Source organism: Chroicocephalus ridibundus, chromosome 7 (genome assembly GCF_963924245.1).
Source record: "Chroicocephalus ridibundus chromosome 7, bChrRid1.1, whole genome shotgun sequence".
Classification (NCBI taxonomy): Eukaryota; Metazoa; Chordata; class Aves; order Charadriiformes; family Laridae; genus Chroicocephalus; species Chroicocephalus ridibundus.
The window spans coordinates 21,941,049-21,965,857 of NC_086290.1; the positions used below are offsets into that span (position 1 = coordinate 21,941,049).

The 24,809-nt window shown below is 40.8% G+C and overlaps 1 protein-coding gene across 2 annotated transcripts in view; it reads left to right on the forward strand.

Moving 5' to 3' along the window:
• The window catches only part of CERS6 (ceramide synthase 6), a 134,815-nt gene that overhangs the window by 19,281 nt on the left and 90,725 nt on the right, over positions 1 to 24,809 (forward strand). For both annotated transcript variants that reach the window (XM_063341842.1, XM_063341843.1), the window contains 2 exons: positions 19,944 to 20,049; positions 22,566 to 22,696. In XM_063341842.1, coding sequence (XP_063197912.1) covers positions 19,944 to 20,049; positions 22,566 to 22,696 — 237 coding nt within the window. The remainder of the gene's footprint in view (positions 1 to 19,943; positions 20,050 to 22,565; positions 22,697 to 24,809) is intronic.

The following is a 24,809-nucleotide window of genomic DNA, read 5'->3' on the forward strand; positions in this document are numbered from 1 at the left end:
GACTCTGAAAGTTCAACAGTGACTGCTATAGATAAGATCCAGCTCAGAAAAAAAAGCCAGATGGGGCTGATTTAGATGAGTTATGTGTAGCATAGCCTTGGCTTCAAAGGAATTTAGCCAAAGGCAGGAAGGGTGAAGGTAAAGAAACATCAAAGACAAAGGCTCCCCATGCACATTCTTGAATTTAGGATGCATTCTGTGTAGTCTGCTGCTAAGCTATATACTGTGCTCCAAATGGCTTTTATGGGTGGTCTGTGATAGTCCTGGGTTTACTGGTGAGCAAAAAAGGCTTTACTAGCATATAGAAGCTCCGCTGAGCACCAATACGGAAAGAGAAATTATTACAATTGTTGGGCTAAAATGGCTTGAGACTCATTGTGTATTTTGCCAGCCAGATCTGCAAGGGTCACATTCCACAATGGCTTTTATTTTCCATCAAAGCAAATGAATGAGACAGTCCTGCCTAACAGCAGCACGCACCCCCCATGCCCCCAGCACTCCTTTCCCACCACTGAAGTCCCTTGGCTGCTTGTAAGCAGGTATCCCAGTCCTCCTCGCAGGGGAGGCAGCAACACGAGCAGGCCACTGTCACCTCATCGTCAGAGGAGGCGCTTGCCATTAAGAATCAGGACTTGTTCCCCCACCCAGCCTGAGGGGGACCCTAGCATTACCCCAGCCTTCAGCTGTCAGTGTAACATCTTGTGGCACTCAACCATCTGAGGGTTGTGGTATGCGGCTTGTCAAACCAGTTAGGTTGGCCATCACTGCAGTAAGTCAGGAAGTTGATTTCTTTGCCTTCTTGCAGTAACTTGTCAGGCAGCATATTGTGTGTGGTGGAAATGGAATTTGAGAGTCATTTGTTTTAGTGCTTGGCTGATACAGAATTGCGTATCTCTTTTTTTTTTTTTTTTTTAAATGGTGAAACAGAGCGCCTTCTGTCTGTGCAACAGCAGGCGAGAAATGAATAAAAATGAGTAAGCTGAAATTGGACTGACTCGGTCCCAACATTTTCAGAAGAATTAAAAAAACATTTAATGCCTTTGTGAAATTGAATATATGAATTGCAGTATGTGAGCCCTTTTTCTCCTAAAAGATAATTATTTAAAACATAAACAGGGTGACTAGTAGATATAAAAACTAGTATTACAGTTACTGTTTGGAAATTTAGTGTCAAAATGGAGATATTTATGAGGTTTCTAAAACTGTTCACTCACGAAGCTGTAGAAAATACACTAGCAAGATGTCATTAAAAGCAGCAGATGCTATAGTGTTTTTGCTGCAAGCACAGCAAAAGTGAAAGCACAGCAATTCCTCAGGTTTTGCCTCTTCCTAGCATATCTTTGTCTGCCTCTTGCCCCACACTCTCCTGGTTTAGTTTTCAGTGTCTGCTGTTTGGCTGCTGATGGACCCTAGTAGCATTGGGTACATACGCTCTAGGATTAGGATTTGCAAATTGGAAAGACTATAACAATTTAATTTTTCCCCCCTTCCATCTGCAGTTGCATAGATGACCCCCCTGTTATGTACCAGGCAAAGTAATTTGAGACCTCTGTGACAAGCCTGTTGCATTCTCATTAACCGATTTCTTCAATACTTACTGAAAGCTAAGGGGGAGGAGGGCTGGGGAGGAATAGCAGTGAGGTTGACTAGCAAAAGATTTGACCTAGTTTTTTCAATCTGCATGGCTTTGCAGACAGATTCGGTTATAAATCTGCCTCTTTAGAAGAGCTTTTATTTATTTATTTTTGTTCCCTGCATGAACAGCTGCATTTGTTTTGAATGTTCAAATTTGGTGGGTTAGAATGTAAAGTTTTGTCACTGTTGTATAGTGTCATGGAAACGTGCATGTACGGTGAGGAAGTAACGGAGGTAAGGGAATTGCTGTGGGGTTTTCTGCTTTCTGCCCTGACCCTCCATCATTCTCCTTTCTGTGTATTTGATACCTGTGTGACATAACATGCTGGTTTTTTCATCCTGCCTGCACTGCCTGCAGTATTACAAAGTGTGTGAAATACAATCACTCTTCATCTTGTGCAGAAGTTGTTGTGATGCTGCTTTGCGCACAAACTAAACAAGGTTGAAAGACCTTTTTTTTTTTTTTTTTTAAAGTTTTGGTAACATCTCTAAGCCAATCGTTTTGCCTTCTTATTTCTATTTATATCAAGTAATCCTGGCCTTTGCTTGGTTTGCTTGTTTGTTTATTTTTCTTCCCTTACTTAGCAGTGAAGGACCAGGGATTAGTACCAAATACTGTAACAGCTTGAGGATTCATGACAGGCTGACAACCAGTGCTTTGACCCTCCAGATGCTCTGGCTAAGCATTACAGCAGACATCTGAAGGGGGATATTCAGTCACTGAGTATGTATGTGTATAAAGTTTGTCTTCTGAAATTTGATCACAGGGAGGTTTCCTTCTAGAGCCATTTGTTAACTGAAGCACAGGGCTCTGTCATTGACCGATGAGGGTTTTACCTGTTCTGTTCTTTAATAACTGGTTTTGTTCTTGAATCACTTGCATCTGCTACAGGAAAACCATACCCAACTGAAAGCCAGGGAACTGACTTCTGTTTCTGAATCTGCTCTGAGAGGTATCTGGAACTGCATCAGCAGACAGCTTAAACCCCTCCTTGCTGGTTCCACCCTGGCCTCCTACCCTCCCTGACCTGAAGCTCTCTTTGATTGTGCTGCAGGCAGTGGCACTGGAGCACAGCTTCATGTAGCTTTGCAGTTTCTCACTGTTTGCTCATGAACTTGGCTCCCTTACGGCACTGGCTGTGGCTCCAGTGTTGGTTCTCACCAGCTGGAGAGGCTCTTGAAGAGGGCAAGAGTTTCCAGCTCTCAGCTGGCAAGGAGCAGGCCACAGTGATGGAGAATGAGCAAAGCAAAGATGGTGTTCAGACCAGGGGAGGTTCTGTAGCCTTCCTGGGAACTAGTCAGAGGTTGTCTCTCTCTTTAGCTGGCCTGTATGTGTGACTCAACAATATTCACCTGCTTTAGGCCTGGAAAAGAATAGTTTCTGCATGCTGCTGTGACCTTGGTGTAACAGCATTCCTCAGTCCTCCTTCTTCCATATCTCCTTCATTTTGCAAGTGGTTTTCTCTGAAGCTGAAAAGATATCCCTGTAGGTAGAAGCTGATCTTGCAGTGGAGTAAATGTATGTAGTTTGAGCTGTAGGTAGTATTTGCTACTAAAACAGATGGCAGGACATTTCATCACCATTTCCTCTTCTAAAGTAAAATGTGTGATTACACCGTAGTTCTGGGTATTCTGAAGACTTTTGCTTTTCTTTGTGTTACTGGCTATAGGCGTGGAGGCAGTGGTCATGCTCTTTGGGAGCCAGGCTGTGTCAGTAACATTTCTCTAGAGGACGATGACTGACATGCATGTCAAGAAAGTGACTGTCAGCCCAGGAACTGAAAGGAGGTGCCAGCTCATGGGAGCTGCTCCGAGTATCCTTCTGAGGCATTATATTTGCTGGCTTGACATTTCCAGTCCCGCTCTAAGTGAGCGATGGTCTTGGGCTGTGATACTTCCTCATGTATCCTGGATATAGATGTCATGTCTAATTTGTTGTCAGGGGAAGGCAGAGTTTGATCTATAATTCTGTATAAAGTTGGTAATTATCAAGTGCTCTCAATGCTTGCAAAGCCTTGCCGCAGTTCAAGCACTGCGCAGATAGTTAGCTGATGTGCGTGCTGAATGTTTTGGAGTGTATGCGACAGGGAAGTGCGAGGGTCTTAGCAGCACACTGGCAGAGTGCATATGGTGGGCTATAAACGCTTGTATTTGCCTGGGCAAACAGGCTGTGTGGGTAAGTCTTCAAAATGAGTCCTGCGGCGATTCCTACCTGAGTGTTTCCCCACCCTGTTCCATCTCCTCCTTTCTTCCTCCTCTTGCCAAGCATACAGCACTCCACAGTTCAAGTGCAGCAATATTACACGTGGCTGATCTCTAACCCAGCTGGGTGAGAGACTGGCTGTTGCTTCCATTTGAGTTTGCAGACCAACATACTAGATACTACCATACTAAATAGCTTTTGTGCTTTTTCCACTGAACTGTCTTGTAATTCTCCATGCGCACTAGAATGCTCAGTTTACTGCAGTTCCTGGAGCAATGGGACAAGCTGAAAGACCTATGGAAGAGGTGATCCCCAATGGAGCAGCATGTTTGTGTCTAAGTTCTGCTGGGTGGGTTTTGGTGATTGGGCTGGATTAACGTGTGCCTTCAGGAGTATCCACGTTGCTTCTTTGCTCAGGCTGTACCCTCACATTGCCTGGTTACAGTTTATTTTAAAGGCAGAATGTTTTTCCTTTTGACTGTTTGGTTATACTCCAAAGTGAGAATTACTTGATGACCAATCTTAGGAATCATGTTTCTTCCCACTTAAAAATCAAAACTCATGGTCTACAATTGTGTAAAAGTCTGCTGTAATGACCTGATTATAACTCATATGTGTTCCCAATTTTGGTTTCTAGTTCCTGGTTTTATATTCTAATAGAAGGTACTAAACCAATTCAGAGCAGCCTCCAGTTCCTCTCTAACGTGGTGGTGGCTGTGGTGTGCGGAAGAAGCTGCTTTTATCCCAAGCAGCATGCGCTGTGGTGTGTTGAAAACAAATAAGACAATTCTAACTATGCTAAGGAGATGAGAAGGCACATAGCATAGGGGTGCTATGTATTTCTGTTTAGGGGAACAGAAATACAAGGAGTAACAAATACTTGCCACTTTAAAAGTTTTAAGTAATTATTATCTTACCTGCCCTGGCAGGTCACAAAATACTTGTAAGTGCTCTGCCTGGTTTTCAGCACTGGGAATTTGTCGTCTCCTTTTTTTCAAACTCCAGTAGAAAAAGAGCCACCTCTTGTGTTACCATTTCAGCATCACTTTCTTATGGCATCTAATAGCAACCACTAGGGAACAATGTTACAGTGTCCCTCAAATACCCACCTGCTCAAATTTATTTCAATTTATTTTTAAACTCTCTGCTGACAGATGTGGGCAGTTATATACCAATACTAGGAGGGAATCATGTTTCAGTCAGGTGTCCTTTGTGTGATCATTTGAAGTTGGAGTGTGCAAGTTGCTTACAAAAATCTTGCAATGAGCTAAAAGAAAATAGAATTATAACAGGTTCTTGTGTGTGTTGATGTACAAAATACACTTGCTTATGGATCCAAGGTGTAAAGGATTCACAGATACCCCAGATATGAGATTATGTCTTTTCTTTTGTTTGACACATGCTGCAGCATTTTCAATTGCTGTCAAAACTGGTGCACCAGCATCGCTTTCACGTGGTGAGCTCCTGTGGCTGGCTGGCAGCCGTGCATGCAGCTCACCAATGTGTTGTGCCACAAGGCTCCCTTCCCTGTCTGCCGTTTCTGGCTGCAGCAACCCAGGGTGTCGATTCCAACGTGGTGTTTGGGTGATCTGCTAGAAAATCCTATTATTTGTTAATAGGATTTGTTCTTGCACTGCTTTGTCCGATCGCTAATTGTTTATCGCGCATTAGGAGTACAATAAGATGCCTGTCAGCTGTGTTACGAGCATTTTGTGTGCAAGACTAATTGTTTGCCTGCAATGGTGGGTTTTGCCTTGGGAAAGCCTCAGTGTGGAAGGCAGAAAACAAAGGCACTGCATTTCAAACAGCACAGCATACCCTGCGTTCCGGCAGGCGCTGGTTTCCCTGGCTCCCCAGTAGATGGTGAGGTGCGCAGGGGGTCAGTAAGCTCACCTGTAGAGCTGCGTGCTCGGCGCTTGTCGGTGCAGAGCCACAGCTGCTTTCCATATCGCCTCTCTGCCTTTCCGAAAGAGTACCCTGCCGAGGTGGCAATCAAAGAGGAAAGCATTAAGAAAATTTAGAAAAAAATTGAAATAGAATAGAAAGATGAAGGTGAAAAATGTACAGGAAAGCTTGGGAGCTATTGAGAATTAGTTGCTTTTTTCTTTGAATGTTTTGATCAGTCTGGGTGGTATTTCATGATCATACAATGCAGGTGGATACTACTTCTCAAAAGGGGTCCATCTGAGCTGGTTTTTAAGGTTTTGGGTGGGAGCATTCATATAGGTATTTTTAAAAATCTTTTGCTGAAACAATTCCTCCAGAAAAACTACTTCATAATAATTCTTTTGAATTCTAAGTAGCATAATATGCATTTTTAATCCCCTTTCTCAGAAGACAATACTTTTTAAGAAATACTAAAGTCAGATTTCCAAAGCAGAATCCAAATGTGATCCTGTGATGGCTTAACTTGAGCTTCTAGAAAGTTCACACTCAGGTTTGCTTATGTCTCAGTTTAGCGATGCTGTGCTGATGGAGTGAATTGGATCAGGTCACTGATCTAGCTGAAAACTCAATACTTTTCTGGGGAGCTGGGCAGCGATAGTCTTCTGTTTCTCAAAACCCTAATCTGCTGCTTCTGTGGCTGCAGTAAAGGTGGCAAGGTGGGACGAGGGTGGGTGAAGAACACTTAGGGTGGCTGCCTCTGCTCAGGGTGCTGTGCCCAGGCAGGTTGGGACAGCTCAGGGGAACCTGCCCTTTCCCAGCTTGTCTGTATCCAGCTGGAAATTCCAGCAGTGAATTTTGAACAATCCTTATCTTCTTAAGTAATCTCAATTTAAGGATAAAATAGGCAAAATAAACTACTGTGTAATTTGGCTGCATGCGTCTTCAGAAATAGGTTTCCTGAATATCTATGTGTATTTGTTATCTTTTTGTCTCGGAAGCTAATTACAAATAAATTGAGTAAATACATTTTTGTTACCAGTTAGGAACAGGGTTTTGTTCTGAGTTCGTGTAAAGGGTCTGGAAAGAAATAAGGCTCTAATTCTTGTTGTTGAGTAGCCAGACGATATGCTGAAGTTTGATTGTGTATACACACACATATGTAACACATACATATACACAAATATGTAAATATATATGCCTTTACATATGCTTTATATATGTGTGCGTGTTTCTGTGTACATATATACATGCACTCATACACCTATTAAAAAAATATAGTGAACGAACACCATTGTGATCATCTTGTGTAACTAGTACCTGCCAGCCAGGATGAAAATGGGTTCATCTTAAAGTTCCCTCAGAAGGTTTGATGATTTTGTGACCTTGCTCTTGCAATGAAAGCTTTACCTCCAAGTCAAACCAACCATCCCTATTTCAAGTACTTACAGAAATACAGCCATCCTACTGAGAGGTATCCATGACCTATTCCTTCTTCAAAGGAAACAGTCTAAACCAGAGGAAAGACTTAGTATGAGCTTTCATCTCAGAGCAGGAAAGTTCCTGAAACTTGTCCAGCCACCTGATGTGGGCAGAAATAGGGTTTGCACCAGAGGTACTGGTTTCTCAGTAAGAGCGAGGCACGTAGTTAAATCCTCTCTTGTCGTGTGCCATGACAGCCCACCCACAGTGGAGGAGCCAAACTCCCAAGAGGACGCAAAGAGGAAGCTTACAAATATTTAAATATTTTGTGGTGTGTGCTCTTCTTTCAAGACCTGAAGTTTGTGCCTCTCCCAGGTAGCGTGATGACAATGCTCAGGAATAGAGCACGCCTACAAATCATGCAGGCAGGCCGGGTCATTTGCTGAAACGCAAACACACACTTGTGGCAGACGGGTGGAGGTTCGGGCACTGCCGGTCATGCAGCACCTGCACTTGCCTAGGGATGGGTTGCAGAACCTGCAGAGGACGGCAGCAGGGAGGGGTCCTTGAGCCAGACAAGCAGTGAAACGTTTTGAGGACTTAAATATTTTTTAATGTTCCATTGACTATAAAGCATGTTCTGTCTTCTCTGCTTTCAAAAAATGTATGCTAATCCAGCGTAACTCAATGAGTTCTCGTTCTGTGTGAGCAATATAGTTTCTCAACACTTCAGACACCTTAATACTTTCTAGGAAGGCATTGCTGAACTGTCCAGTTAACGTTCTGTGTAATAATACTTTTGTAACAGTATCAGATGTACTGATTGTTGTTAGAGCGATCACTAGGGATTTTTAACTACATCCTTCATTATTTTTGCCTCCTAGTAGTAAATAGATGAGAGTAAGGAAAATAAATTGGAATAAAAGAGGACATTAATGACATGAGCTATCGCTTAATGACTAGGCTAAGAACTACCACAGAGGAGCCTGGAGGAGTAGCATTGGCTTTCTAGTGGGCAGAGTTATGTTATTTATCAAAATGATTGCTGAGGCTTTTACATCTTTAGACAGTTGCTCTGAGCCACTTAGCAACTTTTGGGTCTTGTCCAAGTGGCAGGTAACTGCAGCTTCTTTTGGCATCTTGGAAGCTGCCTTGGTGGATGAAGGAGAGCTGCATTAAGAGAGTGTATAGGTGCCAAGAGGCCAGTGGATGGTATGCTTTGGCTGCAGTTTTAATGTAGACACAGGTACTGCTCACGATTTTTTATTTTTTATTTTTTCCCCTTGCCCACATATTGAAAATATGACTGAAGTAAAAGATAAAATAATGCTGCAGGGTCTGATGGGTTAGAACAGACTCATTGTATTAGGGTGACCTACTGCGATTTAAAAATTAAATTGTCGATCTTCCCTTTCTATCTGTGCTTTCTTCCTGCCCTTTTCTCTGTCCAGCATTTAATCCCATTTGGGCCATGTGTCTTTTCATATGTAGATGTTTTGCGGCTGGCTCTTCGCTTTGGTTGTCCCAGATGTGCTGAAATAGCAGTACACATCAACTCTGTATTTTAGGAGATGGCAGCATGGAGTAGGAGTCAAATCTATAGGGTCAGGACTGGCAGGGAAAGGATGCATTGGCATCGACTGTTCATTTTTACCCAGTGCAGGAAGTAAAGGACCAGAAATGAAACTGGTGGGTAACAAGTTCCAAACGAAGGGAGTTGGTTGTCTTCACACAGTCTGAATTTACGCTGGGGAGCTCTGCCACAGGGTGTCGAAGGTTTACACGGGCTCAGTGAGCTACTAATGCAGCCTGGGGAGGGAGAGGCAGCTCTTTGGGGACTGCTGCATGCAAAGATGCCTTTTTTGGTCTAGAAAGTCCCTAAGCTGCAGCTTTTTAAAAGTTGGGAGAATATTTTTATCTCTACTGACCTTTAGCAGTGGGCTAGAATTTTGGAGACCTGAATTTTACCACTGACCCTGTCTCATGTATCCTGATTTCACTGTGTGCAAAAAGGGTGAGAGTGATAACCTTCAGCACTGTATCATCCATACCTTCTACAGCCTTGCTGATACTGCTGGAGGGCAGCTGAGAGGAGGCACTGTGTGTGAGGTGGGGGGGACTGGAGAGCATCTCCCCTTCCGTTCCCTTCTCCCTCTGCCTCATCTGCACTCGGAAAGTTACAGAGTGACTAAACTCTTTATTTTTAGACATTACAAAGAAAGAAAACATTAGATGGCTGGCTGCAAAAATATTTATTTGTGACCTTTCTCTACGTTTGTGCAGTTCTTGTTGCTATTCTGGAGAGAGCATGCAGTTCCTCCCAGTTTCAGCTCTTCGGTCTTAGAGAATTTCAGGAGAAACTGAAATGCTTAGAAAGTTATGCATGGATATAGATTAAAAAAAAAATTAAAAAGAAATAAATTGCTTCCATGTTTGGAAAACATGGCTACTTCTGTTTGTTAGCTGCTGGCCTTGTTTGTGTCCCATTTTCATAGTAACTTATTAATTGGACAAGCAACCAGAGTGCTGCTGGTAGAGGCTGCACTGGGGTATTCCCATATCAGTGACTCAACACCCTCTGTTCCCGTCAGTTCTGTTATGAACTAACCTACAGCTTGAGACAGGCTCCTCCCTAACCTTTCCACTTGCGAGAGAAAGGATTAAATAGGTTTGCTGGCTCAGTGAGGCGAAAGGTTTTAGCAGTATGTGTGAACAGGGGCTGGAATTGGGGCCCTGATCACTGGGGTCTGGCTGCAGCTTATGATGGGAGCTAGCAGGCGTGCAAAGGTAGCTCAAGGCGAATACATGTTACTGGTCAAGTTTTTTGTGATTGGAGCAAAATCTCAGGAAAAAGGGCTTATTTTTGACTTTGCACAATGAGGAAATGTGACTTAGACATGTATGTTCAGTCAAAAAAAATAATAATAGGGGCAGAACAATATAAATATGAGAGTTCCAGCTGCAAAAAAAGAAACAGTTTTACAGTTATTGAATGGTTTGGGTCAGTCATATGAGTTGCGTTACTTAAGAGTAACTCTGTAGGACAAAGGATTTCATAATACTGCTGTTGAGTGATGAGGATAATTTGTTTTATTTATTTAAATTGGTGTGCATTAGCACTGCACTAACAGGTAAGCCTGCAAGCCAAAATACAGCTACTAAATCCGTTTTTTAACACAGCTACCTTTCACAGACTGTTAAGTAAAGTGAAACTTTCTATTATATGAAAATACTGTTGGATGGAAGCCCTTGAGTCCCATGTTGCCCCTAAGCAGATTACTGTGACCAAATTTTTCTCCTCTAAAACTGATCTGTGTAAAACCATTTTTCACTTACATAGCATCCCACTTATGAAAAACACTTGATGCTGAATGCTGTTTTGCAAGGACAATATGCTGAATTTATAGGGCATTTTCCTTCCCAGCTGAAAAATTACTAAAACCTTTTTGCAATTGCTCTTGCAAGCAGAGATGGAGCAGTTTTATACAGCCAATATGTGTAGATGGGCTCAATATGAGAGAGATATTGAGGTGCTGGAGCAAGTGCAGAGGGGGGCAACGAAGCTGGTGAAGGGCCTGGAGAATAAATCTTATGAGGAGCGATTGAAGGAGCTGGGACTGTTTAGTCTGAGGAAGAGGAGGCTGAGGGGAGACCTCATCACTCTCTACAACTACTTGAAAGGACATTGTAGAGACATTGGTGCTGGTCTCTTCTCACAGGTAATTAGCGATAGAACAAGAGGGAATGGCTTCAAGCTGCAGCAGGGTAGGTTTAGGCTGGACATTAGGAAAAAATTCTTCACAGAAAGAGTGGTCAGACACTGGAATAGGCTGCCCAGGGAGGTGGTGGAGTCACCATCCCTGAATGTGTTTGTCGTTTAGATGTGGTGTCAAGGGGGGATATAGTGTAAGGGAGAACTTTGTAGAGTGGGGTTGATGGTTGGACTCGATGATCCCAAGGGTCTTTTCCAACCTAAATGATTCTATGTTTCTATGTCAGTACTCCTATTGCATTAGGTGTTACAGGTGAAGTGCTATTCTTTATCCTGCCTTTTATATGTATCTTCGATATATTAAAAGAAAGAATATTTTCTGTCAAAAGGCAGGAAATTGCATGGGAGTGGCGCTGTAGTGTTACAGGGGCTGTGGCAGTACTTGAGTCCTAGCAACTGGTATTCCAGAGGACTATCTGGCCAATGGAGCAATCCCAGTAGAGCCCACATGTAGCAATGCATCAGCTTCTGCCACCACTGGCTTCTATGGCTCTGCCCATGCTAGATCCTAGCAAATACCTGCGCTTCATATAGTATTGGATTGTGCTTCCTTATTTTAGATGAGCCACTGGCTCATCTTGTTCCACTGGCTCTCAGAGGCACTGCAGGCTGCTGCCAGCCGTGCTGCCTGAGGTCCAAGTATTGTAATAGATGCAGTTTCTGCTGCCAGTTTGGGGTGTACTTTGATTTTTGTTATGAGGGATGAGCAATGCCCTTTGTTAGAAAGGATTTCAGATAGCTTCCCAGTGCTGTGTCTAAGAGGTAGCAGGACATTGGTGATTGATGTGTGGGTTGGTTTTTCTTTGGTTTTATTGTGGTTGGGTTTTTTTGTTGGTTGGTTTTGCAGGGTTTTTTTTTAAGGCTTTTAATGAAACTTAGAATACTTTGTAGAAGTGGAGGTCAAAAATGTGTATGTCTGTTGGAAAGGCTTCTCAGGTCAAAAGATTAACAAGAAGCTTTCAAAACCTTGAAAAAAAGACTCCATGCCCCAAAGTACTGATTTTCCGGCAATTTTTTTCCCCTTCTAGTGAGTGTAAATGCTGTATAATAATTAGAGCCAAAGAAAGACAAAACCTCACTAATTCAGTAAGCTGAATTCTCACGCAAGATGCTTAGCTTTTATTTTTTAGAAACACATGTCAGTTCCACAGTATAGTGCTTAGTTTGTATAATTTGGTGACAGAGATGGGATAATGATGCTGGTGTGGAAATAACAGCTAATGCATCTCTTCACAAGAAGAGAAGGAAAAGCATTAGACCTCTCAGATGAAAGGCAGATGCATAGGTGTGCTTTTCTGAAGTCATTTCAAGAGGGTTGGGAGTAGGTCCCCTCTGAAAGGGTTGGCTCTGAGCTCTCCTGCGCGCGGCCCTCTGAGGAAGCAATCATGATATTCAGCAGCAGAAGGCTCTTGCTGACGTACAGAGTCGTGTGCTGGGCTTCTTACTTGGGCAGGCAGGTTCTTACCTTTGTATGGTTTCATTGGGCGAGTTGTGACCAATTTCCCAGCACAGCCAACAAATTTCAGTGAAGTTAACATTCCTGTATAGTTACTGGATGGGGTTAACTGGATTAGACCCCTGCCTGTGCTTCAGACATTTTATCCTGGTGGTTCTTCTGTAGCAGAAGGTGTTAGGAAACAAAAGCCAAAATCAGTGCTGCGAGAGGTATAATGAATTGATTACCCTTAGTTATCTGCTGAATTTGTCCTAGGACTGCTAAGATTTTTCCTCTTTTTTAATTAGTTGTAGGATTAACTTCTGAATTAAGTAGGTCAGCTATACAAAAATAACAAAACAGATTCAGCAATTGTTTTGTGTGTCATGACAGTAAATCTGTTGAGCATCTGCTCAGAAACAAGCCTCTTCTGCTTTCACTCATCCTTGTAGTTAGAGCAAATTTATATTGTTTCTGTTTAAAACCAGCAAGCAATGCTCAACAAGTTAGACAATTGTAATCATAAATCCCTGGAACAATCTGTGTTTAGAGAGCATGAAGAGCTGGGAAAACTGTTCTGCAACGGTTTTTCAAAAAGGGAGACAGAGTCTTTAAAACCAAACCGGGCACCTCTTTAGCACAGAGAAGAATTTTTGCTGGTTCTAACTGCCTTCCCTCGTATTTGCAAATATACTGATAGGATACAGATGTGCCTAATTTACATGAATAGCGTTTTGTTTTGTTATGGTACTTGCAGTTGGCTGATGTGAGCAATATAAGCAGCCTTTTATGCAAGCACCACTTGAACTATGCCTGTATCCGAGTGAGAGTTCTTACCAGGTTCACAGAGATCTTGTATGTATGTAATCAGACTATACCACTTAGTTTAAACTAGAGTTCATTGTAGTTGGAGATGACCTAGAGGTGCTCTGCACACTTCACATTCAATGGATTTTTCTCCAATTTCTCCACTTAGATGCATCCTCAGAACAGGAAGGGGAAATTCAAACTCCCATTGTGCACCAGCAAGCAAATAACTCAAATATCTTTGTGGATGTGAAAGGCTAAAGCACAAATGCACGTTCTCAGTGTTTATGGGGACTTTGTAGCCAGGATTCTGCCTGATGGGTTAATGAAATTTTTGATCTGTTAGCATGGATCATGTAGGAGCTGTCTCCAGGGTGATCTTGTGCAGATGCTTTGTGCCAGGCTGAGGTACCTTCCCAGAAAATAGACTGTTGGTCAGGGCATGGATGGGCTTCTTAAGTTTTTGACTGTAATAAGAGGCCATTAGTTCTCTCTGTTGGTCCATAATATGACCGACTTTTAATAAAAATGAAACAAAGGGAATGGTTCAAACTGTGATCAACAAACATTTTAAAAGAAGAAAAGCACTAGCTTAGCTTTTCTATCTTGCACCGATGAAAATTTGCGAGTAGGCTTACATAGTGAAGTTGGACACAAAGTTATTTAAGTGGGGGAAGAAGCTTTCTGTGCTTGAAACATGTCAAGGAAAAAAGGTTTTTCCTTAAAAACCTAAAAGGTTTTTAATTTGTGGAAAAAAGAGCCTCTTAGCCATTAAAATGTGTTATATCTAGGTGGAAAAAGCCATTGCTTTAAGAAGACTTAGGAGGAACAAGAAAGTTGATGCAAAACTAGGAAATGACAGTAATAGGTCAGAAGCTGAAACGAATTCAGTCTTTGCTTGCAATCCTCAGAAGAGATTTCGAGGTCAAGGAGCCGACAGGCCACTTGTCTCAGTGCACGTAGTTTGAAAGTTTTTAATTAAAAAATTAACAGATTTCAGAAACCTTCTTGACATACAACAACATTTAAAACATATTGCATGTGAATGGCAGGAATACTTATTAAATCTGATAGGGGAAGTCCATAAACATAAAAAAAAAATTAAATTCTAAGCTTATTTTGTTGGCAGCTATTCCTGGGTTTGGGGCTTAGTAAGACTTCTTCCAGCTCCGTCTGTCACGATAGTGACTTATTTTAGGTATGCCAGTTGTAAATACAGAAGTGTAAAACACCCTTTTTTTGCCTACATCAAGGAACCTTGTCTTGATTTAGGTTCTCTTGAATGAATAATCTTGTCCTTATCCTTTTGTAAAAATAATTGGATATGAGTTCAGTAGCTTTTATTGCAGATTATATTAGGACAGTATAGGAAAATCTATAGCAGACTTTTGTTCATTCAATCTATTGTTTTCCCATTCCTGGTCCCCTTTCTTATCAGCTCATGGGGTTTGAGTTTGAGAGGGGAGAGAGCTGTGGGGGTTTGGTTTTTTATTTATTTTGTTGTTGTTGGGTGTTCGTTTTATTTGTTTTTTTCTTTGCTTATTTGCCTCAGTAAAAATGGAGGAAGGTTTATGGTTTTCAATTTCTGGATTCTTGCTGTCCTGTTGTAGAGAGAATTTTGGTGAGATGAAGTGAATTTCTAAATAGAATAGAGACACTTGATAGATAAGCATTGCAAAGTAGTACAATTTTATCACTTCAAAGGGCATGGAAAGGAATCCAAACCCGCTTTGAACTGGTTAACGTCTATCACTTGCCAGCTAACATTGTCAATTATGTTAAGACTGGTATTTCTTAAATTAAAAGGTTAGTACAAGCCATTGAGTATTTTCTTTTAAAGCATATTTAATTACAGGAATCAAATATTAATTAGCCCTGCTAGCTTAATGTATTATTTGGTTTTTTTGGCCCTGTTTGGAAAGCCTTAATCCTTGCAGACCTTTTAGGCTGTTTAAAAAAACCCAACTGTAATCCCTATTTACCTGTTGTGGGCTCTGTGGTGGTTTGAGCATCTTCAAAGCCGCTAATGGATTTGCTAAAGGGCAGCCGCTCTGGTCAGCTCAGAAATGGCAGATGACCTGCTGGTATGGAAACGCTATATTCACATGCTATAGGCGTATTTCTAGTGCCTCAGATGACTAAAGAGTTGCTATGTATTATTTTCTGGCCAGACTCAGGGCAAAGATTACATGTCATGAGTAGGACTGTTTCATTTGTAGAAATCCAGGGAATTGTTAAAAAAAAAAAAAATTAAAAAATCCTTTTCTCTTCCTCCTTCATGTGATACTTTAAAAAAAAATATTTATTTAATGCAGGCTTTGCCTAGTGCTAATGAACATCAGCCTCCAAGGATTATGAGGGTCAACGTTAACATTTCTAGTTAATTCTGGGATTAAAATGATGTAATTTGTCAAGATGAAAAGCGGTAAACTAAAAGGGTTACATGGTAATTAATTAGTAAGGCTCAAATAGCCAGTAAAGGAGAACAGTAAGAGCTCTGTGAGTCACTGGGGGTGTTTTCCTTACTTTTTTATTAGAGATTATTTTATCAGTGATACTGCAGTTATGTTTCAAGTTGATGGGCTCAGGATGGTTTGTGCTCATTGTGGGTCTGGCCTGTTTGTATTTCAAAAGAGAAACTTTTACAGGGTGTGGAGTGCCCAGAAAGTGGAACCAGCATATTTTTAAACCGTAGCTTTATGAATGTGAGGAATTAGACATCTAGTGTGCAGTGGTGGGAATGGCTTCTGAAGAGCCTGCAGGTTTGGGGTTTTGTTTTCCCAGTGTTTGGTGGCCGGATGGGATACTCGCCTGTCTCTACGCAGCACCGCGCAAGCTGTCATTGCTGCAAAGAGCAAGTGGTGCCCAACCGGCCTTTTACCTTCCTCCATCAGGGCAAAGTTAATTTTTAGGTTTGGTTGCGGGGGGGGGGTGTTTGTTGTTGGGTTTTTGTTTTGTTTTGTTTGTGGGTTTTTTATTGTTTTGTGTTTTTTGTTTTTTTTTACTTCTTTTTCTGCTTATTCATCTGTTTTAATACTGGCTGTCTTTGTCTAGTTGGCATTTGTTAAAGGGCAGGTGGGAAACCCAAAATGGTACTTGTTCTTGATGAAAATTACATAATTCTGGTGAAGTGGGCCTTCTTTTTATGCTCTAGGGGAGATGGGGGATCGTTTTGCAAAGGGTTTCTCGACCACTTTGTAGAGAAAATCTAATCTCTGAGTTTGGGGTGGAGTATGAGACCTTGCTGTCACTATTATAAGTAATCGATTTGAGAAAACCAGACAGGATCCAAGATGCAAACCAATGCCTGCCTTTGGAGGGTATGGGACACTCGGAAATGCTCGTCTTCTTTGGATGTTTTCCACTCGGATGCTCTGCAGTAACCCACGTTGTTTGAACTGGCTGGCTGTGGGCTTTTAGTTTGGTTTTGTTTTTAAATGTGCCTTTAGATTGTGAATGAGGAAGCTGCCTCTAAAAACATTCTTGAATTCTGAGTTTAATTCCCTTGTTTACGTTGGTCTTTCATGTCTAGATCCAGAATAGATGGGGCTGCATTTGGCAAAAAATGCTTGTCCTTTAATTTTTGTGTAATTGAATGCCAGCTTTCAATTCAGCTGTACTGGAATCCATTGAAAAAGAGATATTAGTGTGGTGTTTGTTCAGATTTACATGTTTTAAAGAGAAAAGATGGCAATATACTCAATTCTGCTGTCCTTACTCTTGCACAATAGTTTTTCCCTCTTAATTGCAGTACCTTATGCAATAGTCCCATGGGTTTCAGTAAGACTGCTTAGGGAATTGAATACCACAGCACTACCAGAAATGGAAAAAATGAATAGTGCTGTTAAGAAGTGCAACATTTGGTGAAACGCTCATAGTTTGTACGTGTATCAAACATTAATTCCACTTTGTTTACTTATGAATCTATTTACGTTATTACAGAAAACTATTGGTGAAAATTGTTAATGATGCTTTTTATGGCACCTGGTGTGACATTTGGGATCGTATTGATTAAGTTCTACTTTAAAATTCTATTTTAACCTTGAAAAACGATTTTTATACTGCAAAGTATAGCTTGAACTTGCTAAGTTTTTTATGAAAATTTAAAAAAATCTCTCAAATTTTATCAATTCCGCCAAAGGCAATCACATGGACATGGCTCATGCACACTTGAATTGGTGGTCAGACCTGCTCGGTACTGCAGGTATATAAAATGTTTCTCTTAAAATTGCTTTATTTCCCGTAAGTGTCCTAGTAGGAATTAACAGTCCCTTGAGGGGATTTTTTTAAAGCTTTTTTTCAAAAGTGGAGAAAGTCAACACATACAAACAACAGCATATCAGGAGAGTGTGTTGTGGTTTTTTGTTGTTTTGTTTTCTTTGTTTTTTAAACTTTCCCTGTTCCTTCCTCCCTGACATAGCTGGCCAAGGTCATCCTGTGTCTTGCAGCTGTGTGCCCTGTACGTGTCCTTACTGTGCTTTGCTGTCCTTTGACGAGCTCTTGTTTGGGTCACGTGCCCATTCCTCCGGTGCACATGCAAATCATAAGCAGCAAAGGAAAAAAAAATTATATTCCTGTTTAGAAAATACCAGATTGAAGCAGAAAATTTAGGTAATGGGTATAACATCAATACTACAATTCTCTTTTTAAAATCTAGACAAACGCTGTATCTGTGCTTTGTTCTGGATTTATCCAGGTTGTTCATTAGCAAGACATGTCATTTTAAGAATGGCATTTAAGCAAACCCGGCTGGTTTGCTTACATTTAAATGAAGATCAGCTCAGCATGAAGCGTGTTGGAATTGCTCCTTGTGAAATTTTTCTAGCTGGGACTTTTTAATCTGCTTTTGACTTTACCAAATTAAATGTTCTTGTGTGTTTTTTTTTTTTTCCTTTTAAATTATCATGTTTAGGGAATTGCCTTTCTATTGGACTTATATCATGGCTATCTCATTCCTTCACTCAGCAGAAGGAGAAAAGCAAAACAAAAGTTGAAGGATATATGTGTGTGGAAAACAAACAAACAAAACCAAACCAACAAAAAACAACACACACACCCCCCAAACCAAAACACCAACCAACCAAACAAAAAACCATACACCCCCCAAACAAACAAAAAGCCCCACCAAATCAAGTCCTACTTCAGAGGAGACTGACTTTACAAGTCTATGTTGAACTAGAGAATACAATTCTTGCTGCTTGTGACCTTAAGTAATACGAAAGTTTCCAGTGTAGCTAAATTACAGTGTATTTACATATAACATGTACCGAGCTTATATGCTTCTGTTTCATCAGCAGAAAACTGGACTGCTTTCTGCTCAAGCTCAGCAGTGAAGGTGGTATTGTCAAAGCTCTTAACCCAAAAGCAGGGAATTTACACCTGATGCAGTACCATTGATTTGGTTGATGCCAGGGAGATAGCACTATGGTTGCAATCCGATCCGGCTTGTAACCAAGCTTTTACAGAGTGTAGTAAGTTAGGATTTTTTTTCTCTTATAACACAGAAGGATCAAAGAGTGAGTTCAGTGATACACGGCACATATCTTTGGATGTATGACTTCCCATCCCCTCCTGCAAATAGCCACCAAAATGATTTCAGGCTATAGGATTGGCTTTCATATGGGAACAGTATCAATGTATCAAGAATTTTTCCTTGGAAAACATCTTTCATCAAGTGGCATCACATATCTATCTTTACCAAATGCTATTGTTATTAGCACGGTAGCATTGCTTAGGACTAAATTCTCTTTAATCAGCTGTTTTGTCTTAAACACAGCAGAAGCAGCACTTGTAGCTCAAAGCAGTGCTTAAAATGGGGCTTGCATGTGGATAAGAATTCTGTGATTTTTAAGAGGTTGTGGTCATTCAGCTGGATAAACGTGGAACAACAACTACTTAACTACTGAGTGTGCTGGTTTGGTCCCTGCTGGCAGATGAAGTCTTAGGAAACTGAAGTCTTTTAAGTGAAATCAAGAGTTACATATTCAAAGATGGCAGAAGTTCATAGCGTTCATACATGAATGTGATTCCTATACAGATTTTGTACCTTTCATGGGGATTCCAGAGTTGGACTCACAGTTAGAAATAATTTACTTAATGGTCGTCTTTGAGTGTATGTAATATAAGTTATGTAATTCATCTCTAAAATATATCGGAGACGCACAGTTTATAAACTGGATGGACTTCTGGATTGCAGTTTGGATCTGTGACAGCTTCGTATTTTAGCAGAGGAGTTTAGAGGAAGAGCAAAGTCTTTGAGGCATGGCTCAATACCATTTAAACTTAATGGTTTAGAAAATTGTATTGACTGGGCAGCTTCAGTGCTTGCTGCCTTTAAGGATCTTGTTTGAATTTCCACTGTGCAAAAGGAGTCCTGTGTCAGTAGCTACGCTGGAAACTGATTTACGAAGAAGGCTCTGTTTGGAGGAGAATACTATGTGCTCTTTATCTCTCTAAGCTGCCCTGCGCTTTTCATTAGTTGGTGCTTCTCTAGGAGGCATTCCTCTCATGCTTTTGTTCTATCCCCTTTTTTTCACAACATGAAAGAAAACCCTCTGTTTCATGTGCTCCGTGGAGTTCCTTTCATCCTTCAAAGTGAAGTTACTTATTTTGCAATGTAATCGCCTGTATGAGCTTGCTTTTGAGCTATAAGGCTAAGTATTGTTTTTGTTGGCAGGGTTATAATGTTTACTCACTTATCACATGTCATTGATTGATAACAGTAATGAAGTAAATAACTGAAGGATTTCACTTGCTTTCTTTTTTCACTCTTCTGTTTCTCACAGGTTCATTGCTAAACCATGTGCCTTAGGCCTTAAAGTCCAAGCCAACGGACCACAGAAAGCTCAACCTAATGCTATCCTGGAAAAAGTTTTCACAGCTATTACAAAGGTAGAGTATTTAACTAAAATATTTGCCTTATAAAGTGGGATATGGCACTATAAACTATGTCTGAACAAAACAAAGCTAGCTGCTAAATGCAGTGCTGCATTTTTATAGCTAAAATCAGAACATGCAAATGCCAAGGCTGTCATTGGCATGCCAGCTCGAGCAGTTGTGCATCCCTTCGTGATGTCTCCTGTAAGCTTTTAATCAAAAAAAGTTGTTACAGAAACACTTTGTACGTGCCATATGGCCACCTACTTTTTTCGCTTCTTATCTTTTAGACATTTCCTCAAAATTGTCAGGGTTTCTTTTTTTTTGAAAAAAGAGTGAATTGTGAGCTGCTAAGATCGGCCTTACTGTGTTTCCCATGAAACTTCAAAGCTGCTCCTCTTAGGGGAACTGCCTGAGCAGAGGGTGCTGGTGGCTTGCTGGTGTCCCAGCTGTTTATGTTGTGATGAATGTCCTTTGAAATTGGAGGGAGGAGGAAGAAGCTAGAAGAGTCAGTGAGCTGAGTGAATAATGTTTTAGAGCTTGCAGTTTTTTTTTTTTTTCGGTAGGAAACAAGTTTTTCTCCCACCACTTATGTCTCTGTCTCTACAGCTCTCACTGTATGACATCTCAACTAAACCTCTATGTCATCCTGTCCGTGCTTTTGAAGCGTCCTGAGTTTTCCCGGGACAGTGATCAGATGTCCTTCAGTGTCTTCTGAAGACCTCAGTGGTCAGCCACTTTGTAGCGGAAAGGCCTGTGGAGGCCTGAAGGATGAAGCCACTGTGCTGCAGGAACTTGCCAGTCCCACCTCGGCTCCAGGCGGTGGGCACACCACAGCAAAGGCAACAGCCTAAACTTCAAAGAGTATTAGAGTCATAGAAGGCAAAATTGGATTCAGTGTCAGGGACAGTGAAATATGCCATGGATCTGTCTTGCTTGTGTGTCCTACCCTATCCTGAGATCACCATGGCACTGGTGTGGTTTTTGTCCTGTTTTCAGAGAGAGAATCACACAGACCTTGTTTCTAAAAGCTGCAGCACTTGTGTGCTAACCCAGACTCAGACGGAGGAATAATGGGATATTTTTTATTTTTATTTTTTAATTTTTTTCCTTGCAGAATCTGGTAGTCCAACACAGGACCTGAGCGTGTGAAGTGATCTAACTAGTGCCTGTGAGTCATGGTAGGAGCTGGCACACATGGCTTCCAGCATCTAGTGCCCAGAAACGAGTGGGAAGAGCTCCAAAGGAAAGTATCTACTTTCCTCCAAGAGTTTGGTAGGGCTTTCTGGTAGCTGCTGTCAAAGAAACCGTCCGATTTAGCTAGTGGCCTTTTTTGAGTCATGTGCAGCAGCTCTCTCTAGTCAAGCTCCCAAGAGCTGCATCAATCATTTGATTTTTCTAAAGTTACAGAAAATGGCTTTCCTTAATGTTCCATTGAAAAATTAGTGGCTACTTTGGTTGACGAAAAATAAAATATTTTTTTGTTGAGATGGATGGCAAATACTCCAACCCTTCTCTTGTCTCATCCTTTCCCTTTCCTTCCTGTCTTTTCCTGGAGGCTGATAGATGAAACTTCAGCCTGATGAAAGCTTTGCTGTTTTACCTCTTGCAATGCTTAAAAAAAGTCTTTACCATGGCAGCTCTTGTATCTCATTCAGTGTATGCATCTGGCTTGCAGAAATAAAGCTAAAGCTCCAGAAAACAGATTGTCGAAAAGCTTTTACTGTTTCCTTAAAAAAAGAATGTGATATGGGGAGATACATAAATAGTCCTTATGGAGTACTGTACATGTAGAATTGCTGCATGATTGGAAACGTGGCCTATGTGCTCTACTCCATATAGTAGTCGAATTAAGGACAGACTCATTTTCTTTTACCTTACCTCTGCACTGGTTTGCAGCCCCTCTAATGGAATAAGAGTTCCACACTTGCTGCTTTGGAGAATAAGTGTGTGTAGCTAATTTTACAGAAAAAAAATTGTCTCTCCCTGTTGTCAAGGTGATTTTCCTTTTGAAGTTGTCACTTTGTTTAATGACCTCATTTTTTAACATTAACATGCACAAACAGGGATGTATCTTCTTTCCATGTCAGTCAGACAATTTTCACTACTGCAGCAGTCAATAGGACAAAGATCCTGATGGAGGAGGCTGGAACAGGCATAGTGTGTGGCAGGCGGGGGCATGTTTGTAAGCCCTGCTGGTCGAGAAATGCATGACATTTTATCCCTACTTACCACTTTCCAAGTTTCAAGCAAGTTCTCATCCCATTGTCCCCTTTAAGTTTCTTATTAGTAATAACCTGCATGCAATATTTACAGCATATGTCCTTCTACATAAATAATAGTCACTGTATACTTATTTTGATGTGGATCTGCCAGCAGAGATTTCTGTGAAAGTAATTTTATTTCTACGTATCCATGTGTCTGACAGGCAGCCTCTAGGACACTGAGAAGCGATTACAGTGATTCCAAATTTAAAGTGGAGTTCCTGCAGTTGGGCAAAGAAATAATCTTCATCCTTCTCTGTTCTGTAGCATCCAGATGAGAAGAGGCTGGAGGGCCTCTCCAAGCAGCTGGACTGGGATGTACGCAGCATTCAACGTTGGTTTCGACAAAGACGCAACCAGGAAAAGCCCAGCACTCTTACGAAGTTCTGTGAGAGCATGTAAGGATGTGTGTTCTCCTCTTGAGTCTTGTCGAGCCTGTCCCCTCATCAGTTTTACCCTTTGTTCTTCACAGGTATTTTTGTAGACGGGTAGAAAGTCATACAAATTAGTAGAATAGAAATTCTTGAATGGGAAAAACCATCTCCTTTCTCCTGAAGGAGTCAGATCGTACTTTTTGTGTACTTTCAATGGTGAAAAGCTTTCAGAAATCAGTTGTTTGTGATTCTATCCTGTCAGGGTGCCAGCCTGATCCTTTGAGACAAATGGCCTGATGTTAGACTGGAAAGCTGTCGTTACAGCACAAACTTTAGCTATACAACCTGACAGACATCTGAGATGGAGGAGTGAAAATAAAAGCCAAATGGTTTGTTAAACCCCTTCTTTGTTTTTTCTCATCCCAGGCTTATCCTCTTTTTACTATCCCATTTCCTTGGGTGCACTGAACTCTGAGAAGCTAAAGGCTCCTGTGCTTTCTTTAGGAAGTTATTTTTCACCTGCCAGGGTTTTCTTCCAAGGGATCTTTCTCAGCACCCAGCTGCTCTTCACACTGGTTATCTACATAAAGGTGGTTTTTCTAATTAGACTATGTTGGTTTTAGTATCTGAGTTACATTTCCATGCCAGCTGGATTTAACATATCAATACTTAATCTGCATTGAAAGAGCATGGAAAATTAAATTTACTTAAAATATTTACATGTTTTTCTTAAAGGAGGACTGATAGACATTGAATTCATAACAACACACAATGAACAGATCTAGTTTATTTGAAAGACTCATTAATCCCAAGACTCAGCCCTCTAGGACTGCTGAAAATTGTTCCTTTGATGTGGAAGTTCATGCATTTAAGGCAAATTTTACATGCTCCAAATCAAGACACTTGGCAAATATTGCTGAGGCCATAAACAAGTATTGGCTTTATTACACCCTGTTGGTCAAGTAGTTGTGTTATTGCTGGCTTAAAACTCTAGTTACACTTTTTGTTAGCTGGTGAGAAGTGTTAGGTAGAAATGTCAGCAGAAATAGAGGAAGCCTATTTAAGTTAGAAAGGAAACCTTAGTTAATCTTGTTTTCCAAGTTTTGGTGGTTTTTTTTTTTTTTTTATTCCTAACAATTCATAAATAATTTTTTAAAAAAAATTTCAAGGAAAAAAAATCACAAAAACACTGCAGACCAGCTAGAGAGGAAGGGGGTGTGTGTGTAGATACCTACGTAAAAAAAACAACTTGTGGAATATACTGTTGTATCATTCATGCAGATTTCCTAAACATATTTCATACTTTGTCCTTTTGTAGGTTTCCGAAGTACTTTCCTTAAACTTTATTTTCCTGTGGATACATACAGGAAGGTTCATAATATGGTCCTGAATAGATAATGTATTAAGGCAGTTTTTCTAAAGCCAAACCATACATGAAATGTTATTTGAATAACAACTGATACTTATTTTCAACTAAGGACTGAGTAGGAGAGTTACTATTAAGCATATTGTCTCTAGCTCAGAGAATTATAGTCCTTTTTTATTTTAGAGGAAGAAACATAAAGTGTCTAAAGATGATTGACCTTTAATAAATAGAGGAACGTAACTGTCTGAACGAAACTGTCAGAAGTCGTTTCCTTGGTACAGCTAAAATCCGCCCTACTTAATATTTAATAAAGGCAGATGGGGTAAGGTTCTGGATAAACCTAGTCATCCCGTTGCCAGCAGCTGGTGGTCTTGGAGTTACTGATTTTTGAGATCAGTGAAGAGCAACCCTTTTTCTACAAGGGTTGTAGCTGTTAATGTATACACTTGGCTGCTTAACTTGTAGGAAAGGCTGCGGAATCTTGGGAAAAAATGAAAACTATTACTGTTACAGCTAGCATATTTGGGCAGTATATTTGACTGCTTCTGTAACTCAGGTCAAAGATTTCACTCTCTCACATTAGTGCCAGCGCATCTGGGCTGACCTAGAGATAGGAAAAACTTAAATGTACCATGAAATACAGGCACAGATAAGAAATTTATGGGTGCTGAACATGCTCCTTTGTGGCATACATTACAGAAAAAGCATGCAGATGAGAGCTATGAATGCAAACTGGAAGGTAAGGTCAAGCTGTAATGAATGTCATTAACT